At 43.2% G+C, this 16,211-nt stretch overlaps 1 protein-coding gene across 4 annotated transcripts; it reads left to right on the top strand.

The window, feature by feature from the left end:
* The first annotated feature begins 38 nt into the window (after positions 1-38).
* Positions 39-16,082, top strand: LOC107392381 (autophagy-related protein 2 homolog B). Of its 4 annotated transcripts, XM_054741583.2 has the most exons (44): positions 113-130; positions 236-305; positions 903-1,315; positions 1,583-1,745; positions 2,547-2,699; positions 2,784-2,886; positions 2,966-3,125; positions 3,209-3,388; positions 3,506-3,602; positions 3,684-3,842; positions 4,083-4,234; positions 4,345-4,453; positions 4,536-4,779; positions 4,870-5,032; positions 5,132-5,224; positions 5,292-5,480; positions 5,567-5,840; positions 5,921-6,029; positions 7,104-7,305; positions 7,874-8,016; positions 8,128-8,285; positions 8,392-8,567; positions 8,644-8,794; positions 8,880-9,082; positions 9,218-9,298; positions 9,393-9,499; positions 10,498-10,590; positions 10,699-10,769; positions 10,844-10,920; positions 10,999-11,154; positions 11,230-11,362; positions 11,449-11,648; positions 11,726-11,955; positions 12,038-12,155; positions 12,241-12,432; positions 12,503-12,604; positions 12,671-12,749; positions 12,837-13,047; positions 13,136-13,205; positions 13,285-13,367; positions 13,445-13,566; positions 14,129-14,283; positions 14,924-15,073; positions 15,143-16,082. In XM_054741583.2, the coding sequence occupies exons 3-44, from the start codon at positions 1,154-1,156 to the stop codon at positions 15,371-15,373; spliced, it is 6,204 nt and encodes a 2,067-aa protein (XP_054597558.2). In that variant the 5' UTR covers positions 113-130; positions 236-305; positions 903-1,153; the 3' UTR covers positions 15,374-16,082. The 4 variants fall into 4 exon arrangements, with proteins under 4 accessions (XP_015825636.3, XP_054597558.2, XP_070402746.1 ...); XM_015970150.3 differs by lacking the exon at positions 236-305 and having other exon boundaries at positions 39-130; XM_070546645.1 differs by lacking the exon at positions 113-130 and having other exon boundaries at positions 163-305; positions 12,053-12,155.
* Positions 16,083-16,211: the final 129 nt, after the last annotated feature.

Raw genomic sequence — 16,211 nt, 5'->3', positions numbered from 1 at the left:
TGACGTCATGAACTAATCCCACCCCTAAATGTGTGGGATTTATGGTGCATTCAGAGGCATGTAGGAAACGAGGAGAACTTTGAATAAATACTGAATTACTTAGAAACAAAAATATATAAAACGCCAAACGGTACGTATGTTTTCTCCTATTTAATGTCGCTGGATAAGAACATGTTTGTGTTGCTTTTGAGGGTTGCCAATGAACATATTTGAGTGTTTATTTCTCCCTCTGGAGGTCTCTCAATTAAATGCAGGGTCAGTTGGTGCGGAGTCATGAAAGTGTTTGTAAACAACTCAATCAGAAGGTAACTTAAGAGCTGTCTTGATGTGGTCTATTTAGCTTTTCTAAAGCGTCGTCGTTGAATTATAAACCTTGTTTTTAAGCATAATGTTTTAATTCGTTTACATTTTGAGTGGAGAGGCTTATAAAAGGAAAATGTGTTTTTACCTTTGCTCGCATGCTAACTAGCACAATGCTACCACCTTAGCTTTATGCTACCCACCGACTACGCTAATGTAGCTTCACCCCACAGAATGGGGAAACCTCACGCATAATAGCCGGCTAGTTAGCTGAATGACTTGCCTTTGTCTAGCCAACAGTCAAAACCGCCTGTCATGACAGCTGTGTTTACATAAACAAATTTAAAGGCTGATAAAGATGATAAATTTGTGATATGCTAACTACAGCTATTTCGCAAGTAACTAGTGGTAACAAGAGGCACAAACGTGCTCTTTATACACACGTTTGTAGTACGATTAATTTATATCCACCCAAGTGATTTAGTATCGTCTCAGTCTTCATTTAACAGCTAGATAACTCATTGTTCATAGTTTTCCTGTTAATATTTTGTGTTAAGTCATATGGTGTCATATTTCTAACCTTGTGTGTTGTTTTTCTCTAGACGCAGCAAACTGGAGTCGGACCCATTCCTACACACATCTCTGAGTATCAACACATCCTCCCGACTGTCTCAAACCCAGAGATATGAAGGATGTTTGAGCTCACAGTTTTTCTGCATCTTCAAGTCAACAGGATGACATGATTGTCACATCACTGGTTCATTCATAGCTGTCTGAAAACCTGCAGCGTTGCAGTAGCAAACTTTCAAGTCAAAATTTCATCACTTGCTTGCTGCTGGCCTACCAAGTTGAGATGCCTTGGCCGTTTTCGGAATCGATCAAGAAACGGGCTTGTAGGTACCTCCTGCACCGGTACCTAGGAAACTTCCTGCAGGAAAAACTGAGCTTGGAACAACTCAGTCTTGATCTTTATCAAGGCACTGGGTCTCTTGCGCAAGTTCCTTTGGACAAATGGGTACGTACAGCTCATTAATTTATTCCAACTGAATATCCAATCTAATGTGTACTACGACATAAACATAAATTCCAGTCTGATATGATAAAATATTTCTAGACCACTACATTTTTGGGTTAATGAGTTTAAGGCATCAACAAGAACAATTTTGGCCAATGCTATAAATACTCGTATGTCAAATTCTTAGTTTTGTCTTTATTACACAGTTGCACATTTAAAGGGAAATAGAAAAACAATACTTATAAGGCATAGTTTCCCATTTCACAGTCCCTTAATGAGCTGCTGGAGACCTCAGATGCTCCTTTTGAAGTCATCACAGGCTTCATCCAGACAATTTCTCTGACCGTCCCATGGGCAGCACTGCTGCAAGAAAACTGTGCCCTAGAGGTCAAAGGTTTGGAGATGGTGCTCAGACCAAGACCAAGAGCAGGTAAGGAGATCCTAATCTGTGTAATTTTTATAAATAATGCAGAAATGTACAGGATGTGTATTGCATATCATATTGTGACTATTGGGCCAGTCCCATCTGTACCTGGTCGGCCCGGCCCGGATAGCATAGCATGCTTACATCTTGGTGGCCTGCCTTTTTTCAGGGTGCAACAAGACTGTTTTTCAGCTCTCTTTCTGAGGTGGATTGCTTCAGGCTGACCAGGGCCAACACACCCACTGCTGACTGATAAGCCGGCTTATCAGTCAGCAATAGGGATGCACCGATGGATCGGCATTTGATCCCAATCGGCCGATAGCGCCCCTATCGGTTTTGATCGGAGTTTTCAAAATAGATCAAAGCAGACCGAGACCATTTTAGATTACATTTCCTTTATTCCCAGATTATGTAGTTTGTAGCACTCATTATAATGTTGTAGAAAATTTCTGGCCAGTCCACGTGATCGGTATCGGTGATCAACGTTCTTTGATATCGGTATCGGTGATCGGCAGCAAAAAACCTGATCGGTGCATCCCTAGTCAGCAAATTCACACCTTCCATTAGAGCAAGCCTCTGATTGGTGGGTAGAATCAGCCCACATGGGCTTAAGGCATGCTCAGTTCATCATCATCATTCATTATCATGCTGATTACTTAGAAGCTGAAAATGTCTGACTGCATTCCTAAGCAAGGATGTGTTGAATCAACCGAGCCAGGCTGGGGCCGACTGGAGCTATCCGGGCAGGGCCGACCAGGTACAGATGGGAATGAGGCATAATCCTTTCCCCTCTTGTTGTTCCTTCAGCATCTGGTGTTGAGCCCATGTACTGGTCTAGTTTCATGACCAGCAGCATGCAGCTCGCCAAGGAGTGTCTCAGTCAGAAGCTCACCGATGATATGGGGGAAAGCTTTCAGCCGTTTGAGGGATTAGAAAAGTTCGCAGAGACAATAGAAACTGGTACATTGCATCTTATCTGATCCATCTTTCAGTCTTCAGTTAAGCAGCATAAGGAGTAATCGATTTGTTTTTCTCATCTCCCAGTTCTGAGAAGAGTCAAAGTGACATTTTTGGACACGGTTCTCAGAGTCGAACACGTTCCAGAAAACTCTAAAACCGGATTTGTTCTTGAGGTTCGAATCAGCAGGTAAGTAGACGGAAACGAGCTTAGGAAGACGATTCCAGAACGTTAGCAGGTCCTTATTGTGTTTTGTGTTTCCGTTTAGGATTGTGTACTGCGATGAAACGGGTGAAGAGAGTCCGAGTGTTAACGTGCATCAGCCGACCTCCTTCGCACATAAAAAGATGCAAATGGAAGGAATCACTGTATTCTGGGACGAGTTTTCTGACGCTTCACATGGTTGCAGATCCTCACCCACTCCTTCGGTCGGAGTTGAACATGCATAAAACGAGCTTAGAGTTTACAAAGAATATAATGTTTTTGATACAGAAATCTTTTATTTTTACAGGAAACTGAACCAAAACTCTCACCGAGCTGGAATCCAAAAATAATATGTGAGCCCCACCCTCAGTTTATGGAGCCTCCGTCCTCCTCAGCTCCCTTTGAGCCTGTGCAGGTTGGGAGTCTCAGTGGTAAAATCGAGTTGTCTCTAACTCTGAAAAACAACCTTGCTCTGTCTGGAGCAAAGGTAAACAAACAGTTTCCTTATTTCCAAGTAATATATGAAGCATAAACCTGAATAATCATCCAGTAGTTTTGTTTATTGGTGGACTAATGCTGTGGTTTTCCACGTGTTGCTTCTCAGCTGGATGTCGTCGGACACATCGATATGCTACTTGTCCTTCTGTCCCCACGGCAAGTTCACCTCCTCTTGGACATGTTTGGAGCTTTCTCTGGCAGAGGTGAGCAGCCATGTTCCCCAAACAGGGAAACGGCGTCACCACATGCGCAATCTGAGATTATTTGCTGCTTTCTGTGTCAAGGTGCACAGGATTGGAGTAAAGACCGAAAAAGTCGTCCCATCCAGCAGGAGGATGAGTATCGTCTCCATTTGGAGCTGAACCGGTGTCTGAAGAAGGACACTGCTGTTGCAGACGCTGACCTTTTTGACAGTCAGACCACCAGAACAGTGTCAAGTCGAGGTTAGAATAAAAACACTGTAATGTTTCAAATCAGTGTTATTGTTCAAAGAAGGATCACAGCCACCGTTAAACTGGTTATGAAGGACATTTGCTTTTAAATGATGAAACATTCAGGAGAGGAATTTTCTCAAATGGGAATAGAGATAAAAACAGAAAATTATGTGGGTGTCACAAATTCTCCTGCTCAGTTTAAACAGTTGTGTGTGTGTACGTGCGTGCGTGTGTGTGTGTGTGTTGTAGATGATGTGTTCTTCTCCATGGCGGACATGGACATGTCTCACAGTTTATCATCCCTCCCTCCTCTGGGTGAACCACCCACCGTGGACCTGGACTTGTCACTGAACAGTAACTACTCCGCTTCTCCAGGAGAGTCTCCTTCTGCAAACACAACAGTACGTTTCACTTTTAAGCTCAGAATCGTCCCAAAGCCCTGAAAAATGTTGGTAAAATGTTAACTAGTCCACTTTGTGATTTAAACGTGGGTGTGTGTTGGCTTTTTCAGGCTGTGTGGGAAGATTACATGGATGTGCCGCGTCAACGAGTGAAGCAGACTAGTGAAGCTCCAGTCCAATCCCGGGATCACCTCCCTCAGATGCTGTTGAGACAAACCTGTAAGCCTTTTTTTTTTTCTTCAATTGATCGATACATAAACCATGAACTTAATTGATCTGTATTATTCTGGGACTGTTTCAGCTCATCCATCTAAAACCCACGGGGACGAGTCAAGGCCAGAGTTGGTGTTGAGGTTGTCTCTGAGCTGCTTTGCTCTTTCTGTGCTTCATATCGACCCACTGCCACCTCCACATGCTGCTCCAAGCCCCTTCGGACCAATATCTGTACATTTCTTTAGCTGGGAGGGCCCAGGCCAGCTTTCTCCAGATTCCTTCCTTCAGTCTCGGACAGTGTTTGATCAAGCATGCCCCCACGATCATCTCAGGTACACTTCCCAATCCTTAATTCCATTTGTTCAGGTAATTTTCCTCATCTCACCTATCTTTTCTGTCTGATCTGGACTTTACTTTTTCAGGTTTGTTGGTCAGAGTCTGACGATAAACTACAGTCACTGTCAGGGATCCAACCTGCGGACGTTCAAGACCGACATCTCCCTGAATCAGATGGAGTTTGTGGAGTGTTTGTTCCCTTCTGAAGCACCCATTGGTAGATCCCAGCCAGGGATCCAGTACACAGAAGTGAGATCTGCACTAAACATTTCTCTGATTCTTTACACAAACAATATAGAGAACACTCAGAAGATGAAGGTTTGTGCTCATTTCTTTGCCGCACTTTAGCTCTTGACATTTGACGCCCCGACCGGCACTGATGCACCACTTCCCATCTGCCTTCACCTGCTTTACAAGCTGGCTGAGCGTAGAGGCCCTCAGGTAACAAAAACAGACCCTTGTTGTAGTTTTTCCTACTATTCAAGCCAATAACTGTTTGTATGTGCAGGGCGGTCAGGTGCGTCTAAGCACAATTCCAAGGAAGGCGGATATCCAGGTGGAGCTGGGACCGGTGCGCTCAGAGCTGGACATCAGCATCGTGGATCGTCTCAACTCACTGCTGCAGCCTCAGAAGTTAGCTACCACAGAGATGATGGCCTCTCACATGTACACGTCCTACAACAAACACTTCAGCTTGGTGAGGACATGTGCCGTCCCGGGTCTGTTAGTGCAGAAATGATCTGTTGTTGGATGTTTATGAATATTTTCTGGAACTTTCCCCAGCACAAAGCCTTTGCAGAGGTTTTCTTGGACGACACCCACACGCCTAGTAACTGCCACATATCGCTGACCATTAACGCCCCTTTGCTGGGTGTTGCCGTGCGCTTCCCCATCCCCGACCTGCGTTCAGATCAGGAGAGAGGTCCTTGGTTCAAGAAGTCCCTCCAGAAAGAAATCCTCCATCTGGAGCTGGAAAAAATGGAATTAAAAACCGAGTTCATGGGTGGCAGCTCACCCGGCCAAACCAAAATGGAGCTCACGTTTAAGGAGCTTACTGGTAAATCACCAAACCAGTAACCTCGTTAGTAAATATAGAACTCTTCTTTAATGGCTTTTGTTTGTATATTTTCTGTGTAGGGAAGTTCCAGGAGGAGGCAGACCAACCGGCCGCATATTTCCTCAGAGTGTCTCACAACATGGAAGGAGACATGATGACATCCGAAAGTGTGAAGTTCGACTGGCCGAGGTACGTGTAACGTAGGGCTGTAGCGAAGCCTCGACGAAGTCGACGGCTCGATTCTAAAAATTTGTCGACGTCCGATCCGGAAGTCGACGCACCGCGCCCACTTGTTGCATCCCCAGGAGTTTGTAAATAGAGGAGGAATCTGCCTGTTTTTCCTCTAGTTCGCCCTCTTCTCCGCCTTCACTAACATCTCCGCCAAATACCGAAGACCCGGAACAACGTCCGTCCACTACTAGATTATTTTCCTGTTTTGCCCCTTCGTCTCCCGGCAACGGACAACAACTTCCGGGGTCAGATGCGCTGCTTCGTGTCTATCGCAGATGTAGAAAATCACCGGGAGCGCTTCTCCCTTCATTAAGGAGCTTCTTTCAGACATGAGGAGAGCTGTTTTGGTGGTAGCAGTCTCTCCTCCGTGCTGGTCTGTTTGCTGCTGGGTGTTTTTGGTTTATTTAAATTTGGTAACTTGAACTTAATGTTGGTAAAGCTACTGTTAGCATCTTCGCTAACAGCTTCTTGCGTTGGGATAAGCTGTTACGTTTTGGTTTAGAGTTCATCTTTTTTGTGGTGTAGATCTCCCTTTTATTACATTTAGAGTGTTGTGGGTTTTCGGTTTAGTGTAAAATATCACCTGAGTTTGGTTTAACCCGTAAGACCACTCGCCTCACGCACATAAGTGACCAAAACAAAGCAGCATGGAGACACTCCATCTTCTACCACCTCTCAGGCAGCAGCCTGCACTCCCCAAGTTCTACACGTCACCAGAACATAACCAACCGCAACACAATAAAAGCAGTGTTATACAAAATGGAAGGCCTGTAGTGTTTATTCTCTTACAGTAAGAATTTATCAATTTTTTTGAGGAATTTATTTGAGATTTTCTGGTTTTTGTTAATTGTGCAATAGAAAAATAATCATTAGATTAATTTTCTAAATAATCATTAGAATAGTCGACTATTCGCTAAAATAATCGTCAGAATAATCGTTTTAAAAATAATCGTTTACCCCCAGCCCTAGTGTAACGCCTCCGAACGTTAAACCGATCAGCCGTAACTTGTGACATTTAACCTCGATTCACAGGGTTGTGCTGAAGATGAATCCCACGGCGGTCCATTCCATCCTGGAACGCGTGACGGCTGAGGACGACGAGGGTGCTGAGGACCACTCTCTAGAGGAGGAAGAAGAGGAAGGAGCGGCTCACTCACTGAAGGATGTGTGTGACTTCGGGAAGCCAGAGCCGTCCCCCTTTTCTTCTCGTAGGGTTATGTATGAAAACGAAGAGGTGAGCAGAAATCCGTGAACTATTCGGTCATTTGTAACGACCCCCCCCCCCAGGATTTAAGAGTTTGCTATTATATCTTCTTTATGTTTGTTTGCTTTTTCACACACACTGAAGTGGAGAGTGTTGCCTCGGTTGCTGCCACTAGGTGTCGCTTCAGTGACGATATCAGATAAATGGTTTTATTTTAATAGAACATTCCAGCTGAGTTATAATTAACTTGTGTTACTAAAAACTTCATAGCACCTTTTGTGTACAGGTTCCTTTTCTGGCTGCTACCAACAACATCATTTGTTGTTTAAATATTCAGATGAAATTTCGTAAATGGTCGTTGCGTCTTGGCATCAGTAGACTCGGATGTTAGCATTAAATGCATCAGACTAGCTGTTCCCTTTGAAATGATGTCATCTCGGCTCTACCCGATTTGGGATTTATGTTTTGATAACGACGCAGGTGCGCCTGAGGTGGGAAACATTTGCATTCAAAGACGAGTTTGATTGATGGGCGTTTATGCAAACTGTGACAAAGTGTTTGCTTATCCAGCTAAAGCTGTTTTTGTTCCTGACTCCAGATGGTCATTCCTGGTGATGTTGCTGAGATGACAGAATTCCAGGAGAAAACCATGAACACCTCTCGGTTTGTCCTTGAGCTTTGCTTCCCTAACGTGCAGCTAACGCTCCCCAGCAAAGCTTTCTATGAAAAACTACACAACAGGTAAATAGTTAGTCATTAACACACAGAAACCACTATTATTATTAAACATTTTACAGTTTAATTGCATTTTATACATAATTTCTAAATAAAAATGTAATATCCTTACTTTAGGATAAACAATGACCTGTTGCTGTGGGAGCCCACCGCTCCGTCTCCAGTGGAGACCGTAGAGAGCATGCCTTATGGCGTCGGACTCTCCGTGGCCAGTCAGCTGATCAACACTTACTCCAAAGACAGTTTTAGTCAGTTTCGCTCTACTGGTCCTGATGGTGAGATGATCACTCTTGTTTTTTTTTTTTATGTTTTGCTATAAGATCTAGTTTTATAAACCCGTGTCTCAGCTGCTACCAGAAACGAGTCGGTTCTGTTTAACAGAGGACAGCAGTGGCTCTGAGGAGGAGAATATGCTCTACTACTCACCATCTTCTGACCTGGGCTTCAGATCCCGAAAGAAGAAAAAACCCAAAACCCACAGTAAAACTTCTCAGAGTCTTTTTTCCGTCATCCTGAGTGTTAGTCATGGTCTGGTGTCTCTCCAGACAAATGCCAAGGTAAAATCTGTTTAGCATGCTCACATTTTAATAAGTGCAGTGTTTCAGCTTCTCTTTTATTTTTTCTTGGTTTCAGGGCGAGGATAAAACCGTCCTCAAAAACAAATACGGCGAGTTCTGGCTAGAGGTGAAGAATGGTGTTCTGTTCAGCGTCGCCCAGTACGAAGGCTACAAAGATCAGCACTACATCTGCTTCCACACCAGCAGCGTGTGCATGTACCATCAAGGTAACGGCTTTCGGCACCATCTGTAACTCTTTATCATCAGAATAAAGCTACGTTTATGTCGTCCTCCATGTATTGATCAACTCAGGACTCCTAGAAAGAGGCGGCTCTGCGGCAGACATCAGTTTGCCATGCAGAACACATCCACACTGGCTGGAGCCAACCATCTACCAATCAGAGACGTCTCCTGAGAAGTCTTCAACACCCTCAGAGGGCATCGGTCTGGAAGCTCGCAGCATGGTCTCAGTCGCTGTCAAAATCTCATCACAGAGCCCAGAGTGCAACATCAAGGTCAGATGTTCAGTCGTGTTATGAAAACTTGTTGGAGGTTGAACAGATTTTCAAAGACGGTGATTTTTGCACACGTCTCACAACCATGATATTACTGCAGATCTGTTTGTTGTGATGTTGTTTATTTTTTTGCAGGAGTTTTTGGTTGCTGTCGGAGTGAGAGGAGCCACGCTGCAGCACCGTGTCGTCCCTCCCAACCTGGGCTGGTATGAACAGGTAAAAAACTAAAACACTGCTGCTTCAATATTAGTTTGGCTTTTCATCACCTTCACATGTTGTTGATGTTCTTTTATGGATTTTTGTGCAACAGATTGTCGACTTTCTGAATGTTTCTGATGAACCCGTGTTGGGTTACGCCCCTCCCATGTCTGTCACCACTCTACATTTACACCTGTGGAGCTGCTCGTTAGACTACAGGTAGAGTGGAGTTAACCACTAACAATTGCACTGTTACATAGAGCAAACGAGTTGCTTGATAATAATTCATTATATTTGTTATACAAGTCACTGATCATACCATACCTGAACTACTGCATAGAAATCTGGGGAACAAGATATAAAACTTACACAAATTCGATCTACATCTTACAGAAAAAAGCAATAAGAATAATCACAAGGAGCAACTACAGAGATCCATCCAATCCATTATTTATTAAATTAAAAACACTAAAATTCTATGATCTGGTGGACTACAATATTTTAAAATTTATGTATAATACAAACAAAAGGAACGTACCTGCAGGATTAATTAAATGATTTTCAAAAAGACATAGCAAATATGATTTAAAGGGACATGAATTATTTAACATACCTAGACATCGGATACTCGCAAAGGAACATTGTGTCTCCATATATGGAGTTTAATTGTGGAATAAATTGAATACTGAACTCAAGAATGCAAAAACAATATTGACTTTCAAAAAAGAGATAAAAAATAAAATGATTAACTTATATAGATCTGTTACATAAATGTGTGAGGGGAGGGGGGTGGGGGAATGAAAGGAAAAAAAAAATAACCTAGTGCGTATTCGTATGTGTATATATGTATGTATATAGATCTGTAACTTAATGCTTCTTTCTGTGTAAATTGTTTTCTTTTTCTATTTTTTTCTCAAATTCATGGGTTGAGATTTTGTCGACCAACAGGTCCAGGAACTATATTGTTCAATTTCTTTAGAATCATATGATTATTTCATTTGTATTAATGCTATTTCAGTTAAAAGGGGCAGACAACATACGTTTTTCTTCTTTCTGTCCCCTTTTTCATTTTGGCTTGCAGTAATTTAGTTCTGACTGTATTTTTATTTTAATGTCAATAAATGAAAATAAAAGATAAAAAAAAACAAAAAAAAAAACTATCAATCAGCTGTTTATTACTTGTTTGTGTATTAATGACACCTTTGTTATCTGTGCAGACCCCTTTACCTGCCCCTCAGATCGGTGGTGGTTGTTGAAACTTTCAGCATCTCCAGCAGCGTCTCTTTAGACAATTTGTCGTCAACGTTGAGGTAGGAAATGGCCGCTGGCTCTATTTGACATGAAGACTTGAGAGGTTTCACTCAAGTTTATAGAAAATAGTTTATTCTGTATTTATGATGACATGCTTTTCTTTGCAGGATCATTTTGGATGAAGCTGCTCTGTTCCTCTCAGACAAGAATAACGCTGTTTCTGTTAATCTAGTGCGAGGTATGCTGACTTTTAACTATTTTAACTTTTTTTTTTTACTGTTTAAATGATTTAATTCTTGACTCGTGTTACAGACTATGTTCAGGTGGTGGATATGGGAACGCTGGAGCTGAGGATTACAGCTGTCAAACCTGGAGCAGATGGAAAGTTGGTAAGTTTTCTGTCCCTAAATGGGATTTCTAACTGTCACATAAAAATCTGATCACGTTTTCTCTCTCTTTGTTGTTAGTCGGAGCCCAGATTCGAGCTGCGCTGCTCCAGTGATGCGATTCACATCCGGACTTGTTCGGACTCCTGCGCCGCTCTTATGAACCTGATCCAGTACGTGGCTAGCTATGGAGACCTGCTGCCCCCAGAGGAGCCAGAGGCCACACATAAAAGCAAGGTCAGCTCCTGACTTTGTTACGTTTATAAAGGTTATAAAACTACCGATCCACATCTTGATTGTGTTATATGACAGACGGAGGCTTCCAGCAGACCAACATCTCAGACTCCTCTGCTGGCTGAAACGGAGCAGCAGATGCTGCAGGACCTGATGAGTGAAGCTATGGAGGAGATGGATGGGCAGCTGGCACCAGGACCACAACAAAACGGTAAAGACCGACCTACGTCGATTCATTCCTCCAGCCGGTTCCTAAAAGCTCAAAGTCATTTCACTGTGAATTCTTCATATTTCTAGGTTCCCACGAGGAGCCGATTCTTGACCTAGATCCACCTCGCTCAGACCTGTTCCTGTTCCCTGATGAGAGTGGGAATATTACCCAGGATTCAAGCCCCACCTACCCCGTGCTTCCATCTCCCCTCATCACACCTGCTCCTAACCTGGCCCAAGAGATGGATGACTTCTGTATTCTGGAATCTCCTGGCTCCAAAGGGGAGGTTGGGGAATTTACTCACTCGCTACACTTGAGTTTACATAACAAGCGTGTCGCTTCACTGTAAACTGTTGGCTTCAGGACCGGGATCAGGAGCCTGTGGTGAAACGACTTACCTCGGATCCAGTGGAAATCAAAGACGATCACTTCAGTCAGCCTCTGGAAGGGAGCGATTCCAGTCGTGGAGCTGTGAATTTTCCCATCCCGGAGGTTCGCTACCTCATTAAAGAGATTTCCATCATCTGGCATCTTTATGGAGGAAAAGACTTTGGGAGCATAGCTTGCACAGCGTCTCCCGCCAGAAGCAGGGGGTAAGCCGCAAGTCTAAAGCTCAGTTTTGATTTGCTGCAAAGAAACCAAATGTTTTTAAAAGTAATTTTCTGCATCTCACAGATCTACTCTTCATAGCTCCCCATCTCACACCCCAGTCAGGCAAGTGAAGACGCTGGGGCGGGCAGGAGGAGGAAGAGGAAGGAACCCTGATGTTTTAATGGAAATTCAACTCAGCAAGGTTTACTTTTTTACCCCAAGAATTTATAGAATCTACAAACACGGATCATTTCCTGTAATTTGTTGTTTTTGGGTTCTTCTTTTAGGTGAGGTTTCAGCACGAGGTGTACCCACACCCCACTCTGGCATCACGTCCAACAGTGGACCAGCCAGTGTCCCGGCAGGTGTTTATCGTACAAGACCTGGAGATCCGGGACAGACTCGCTACCTCACAGATGAACAAGTTTCTCTATTTGTACTCCAGCAAGGAAATGCCCAGAAAAGCCCACTCTAACATGGTGAGAGAGGCAGCCTACTCAGGAAAACCTCTTTGGTTTGGTGCAGCTTGATGAGTGCCTCTTGTTTCAGTTGACAGTTAAGGCTTTACACACGTGTCCCGAGTCAGGCCAGGCTCCTCCCGAGTGCTGCTTACGAGTCTCCCTTATGCCTCTTCGCCTCAATATAGATCAGGTAATGGTGTAAAGATGCAGATGTATAGAAACAACAAAAAACTTTCTAACATTCTTTGCTTTGAAGGATGCATTATTCTTCCTGAAAGACTTCTTCAGCAGTCTCGCCACTGAAGTAGAGTTTTTCTCACCGCCTGCTCAAGATGGTAAGACTTATGATTCACTGGCACGTCCGTTGTAACGTCTAATTTGATTTCACACCTCCTGCTCGTTTTTTTTTTGTTTGTTTGCAGCTGTTTGCGTTAGCACAAAGAAAGCAGCGGCTCCAGAGATCTCCTGCAGCTTCACTAAGCACACTCCTGGCAGCCAGGATCCAGCCCCAATCATTTCTCTTCCTGCTCAGAGACACACGAGCCTCAATGGTTTCACCACATCTGCCACAGAAGAAGTGAACGATAGCGACGCCTCTGCTTGTCTCTTTACAGATCAGCCAATCTTCTTTAGGTCAGTGGAACATGTCATCGTGTTCCAAACCAGAGGAAAAAGCCAGAATGACTTGTCTGGGTTGAATAATGTCTTCTCTTCCTAACAGGGAGTTTCGGTTTACCTCTGACGTTCCAATTCGTCTGGATTACCATGGGAAACATGTGACAATGGACCAGGTACGTGTTCTAAAAGGAAAATGTGTTGGCTTCAGCTTTGTTTTTATCTAAATATTGATTTCATTAATGATTGTTTCAGGGCACATTTGCAGGAATCATCTTTGGGTTGACTCAGCTGAATTGTTCAGAATTGAAACTGAGGCAGTTGTGCTACAGACAAGGGTAATGTATCAAACTATAAGGGAACATCTCACATTCAGCAGGTCCTCTGTGATATGCATTGACCTCTCATGTTGCAGATTGCTGGGCATGGATAAGCTCTTTTCCTACGCAATAAACGAGTGGCTAAATGACATAAAGACCAATCAGCTTCAAGGACTTCTGAGTGGCGTGACGCCCATTCACACTCTGGTAAAACTCGGTGAGTGAAACATTTATTCTTGACTTAATCTCAAGGATTTTAGTTGTACTTTCATCTAGGGCTGGGCAATAAAATAAAATAAAAATAGAAAATGTATCGTAATCAAAATTTCTGACTCTTATCGTGAAAACTTTTCCCATGTCAATAAATTAGATAATAAAAAAGTGAAAAAATGTGTTGGCAGCATTCATGTCCCTCTAAGAAGCTGTATCCCCCTTGAGTCACGTAAAAATGTCTCAAGGGAGTACGTGTGACAGCCCCATCTAGTGGACAACTTTGGTTTCTGCACATATCTGTAGTTTTCGTCCATTTATCGTTATCGAGGTGAAATCCTCAATAAATCGTGATATTGATTTTAGGCCATATCGCCCAGTCCTACTTTCATCCTAGAATTGACTTTTAATACCTTGCAAATGATAATGAGTGTTAATCATAACCATGTTTTGTTTTATGCAAAGATCTAAAATAAGAATTTTTTAATATATATTTCAGATACCTGAAGTTTTTTTTAACTGCACATATAAAGTCCCAAGATTGAAACAAATGTTAATATTTTGTTCAGTTCACGGCCTCAGGGACTTGGTCTGGCTCCCTATTGAGCAGTACAGGAAGGATGGTCGGATTGTTCGGGGGTTTCAACGCGGCACCGCCTCCTTTGGAACTTCCACAGCCATGGCGGCTCTAGAGCTCACAAACAGGATGGTCCGCACCGTTCAGGTAAATTAAGCCCCCTTCAGACAGGCCATGAAAAACGGAAATGTTCAGGACGCTGTCCGTAAGACCTTTGTGTCTGAATACAAACATCCGGATAACGTTTTCCGTAATTAAACTGGACGACGCCCCTAGCAACAGGTCCGGACTTGTTACGGACAAGGTGGCTGCTTCAGACTGGTGAGGTTGAGTTCCGGACAGGGAGGAGGGGACCGGAGGACGCTGTGCGCTCCTAGATAGCTCACTCCTGTAGCATGCGGCAAACCATGGCAGCTCACCTCCTACGGTACCGTCTAGACGCGCAATGGAGCGCATCACACCGCTCCCGTGATTCCTTTAACCATTGAGCGCCGTCTTCCAGGTCTTATGCATCTTCGTGTGCGCAGAATTATGCTCAACATAAGTCCGATTCACCCCCCCCCCCCCCACACATCTAGAACTTTTCCCTGCTGTGTGAAGGCAGCCGAAAGGACAAGTTCCGGTACAAAAGTGGTGTGTCTGAAAACACAGTTCTGGTTAAAAACCGGACTGAATTGTCCACACATATTCCGGAATGTCAATCTGAAAAGGGCTTTAGTCTCCCACTTTCTGGACAGTCACTCTGTTACCGAACAATCCATCATCTGTGTTGTTTCTGTCTCTGTAGGCAGCAGCTGAGACGGCCTACGACATGGTGTCTCCAGTTCCTGATGAGAGAGACGCAAAGAGAGTAATACGCTACTCTCATTATGGTCTGGCTCATCAGCCTGTTGACCTGAGAGAAGGTGTAGCCAAAGCCTACACTGTTGTGAAAGAGGTAAATAATCAGCTGAACGCTTTTACACCGTTTTTGGAGAAGCAGTAATGCTGATATTTCCATCCACAGGGCATCACAGACACAGCGCTGACCATCTATGACACAGCAACGCGGGAGCACGAGCAGCGTGGAATGACAGGAGCAGTTGGTGGTGTTCTCCGCCAGCTGCCACCAGCAGTAGTCAAGCCACTCATTATGGCCACCGAGGCGACCTCTAACGTCTTGGGTGGGATGAGGAACCAGATTCACCCGGATGCACGGCAGGAAGAGTCACAGAAATGGAGGCATGGGGAAGAGTAATTCTCACTGCTGTACGGTGACCGAAACCATGACTTTGCAGCAGCTGCAGCAAGAACTTAAAGTGGGGGGAAAAAAGAGGACAAGCAGTTCTGATGTAAATAATATTGTGTTCTTCTCATGGCAGATTGAGCTAACAGTGCCTTTGTGGTCATGAGAGTTGTCCATTGTTTGCTTTAACAAAGGAATATAACAGATAAATTACAGAGCAGCATATCTAAGGTGTTTTCATTTTGAATACGCGTTTACAGATCATTTCATCATGGTGTCAAACACTAGTGTCAGATGTGTAATTACCCTTAATTTATTACACGTACTGTATGTTGGACTTGTTATTTATTGTAAATATTCCACATTTGTAAATACATTTCATGCAAAATAGGAAAACAATAGAAATTAAGTGGTGTCAAAGTTGGGTAAAATGAAATTAATCAGCACTTTAAAGTGACTTGGAAGGTTACTTTCCCAAACAAAAGGATGAATAGACATTTGTACAAAGTCTGTTTTATTTTGAACTGTAAGGGTTTGTTGCATTGATTTGTTGAAAGCTGCTGTTTTGATTGTCATGTTTTAATTTTTTTTATTATGGCTTCTGTCTGCATCTCACTTATTCAAAATTTGGACAAAACGTCAACTTGACATCTCAAACATGTACAGTAAACTATTAAAATTGTATCAAATACATGAAAGGGAAATAAAGGTTCAAATGAAAGTTTTGGATCTTTTTTTACTGTTGCTATGAAGGTTTTTATTTTGACATGTGAAACTTTTTTTCACCATCCTCAAAAAACGTACGTTACAATAAAAAACTATTATAATTATTCCAAATGATCCCTGCAGC

This window comes from Nothobranchius furzeri, chromosome 18 (assembly GCF_043380555.1).
Source record: "Nothobranchius furzeri strain GRZ-AD chromosome 18, NfurGRZ-RIMD1, whole genome shotgun sequence".
NCBI classification, from domain to species: Eukaryota; Metazoa; Chordata; class Actinopteri; order Cyprinodontiformes; family Nothobranchiidae; genus Nothobranchius; species Nothobranchius furzeri.
The sequence above is the reverse complement of the archived record's forward strand: the minus strand, read 5'-3'. Positions and strand labels throughout refer to the sequence as shown.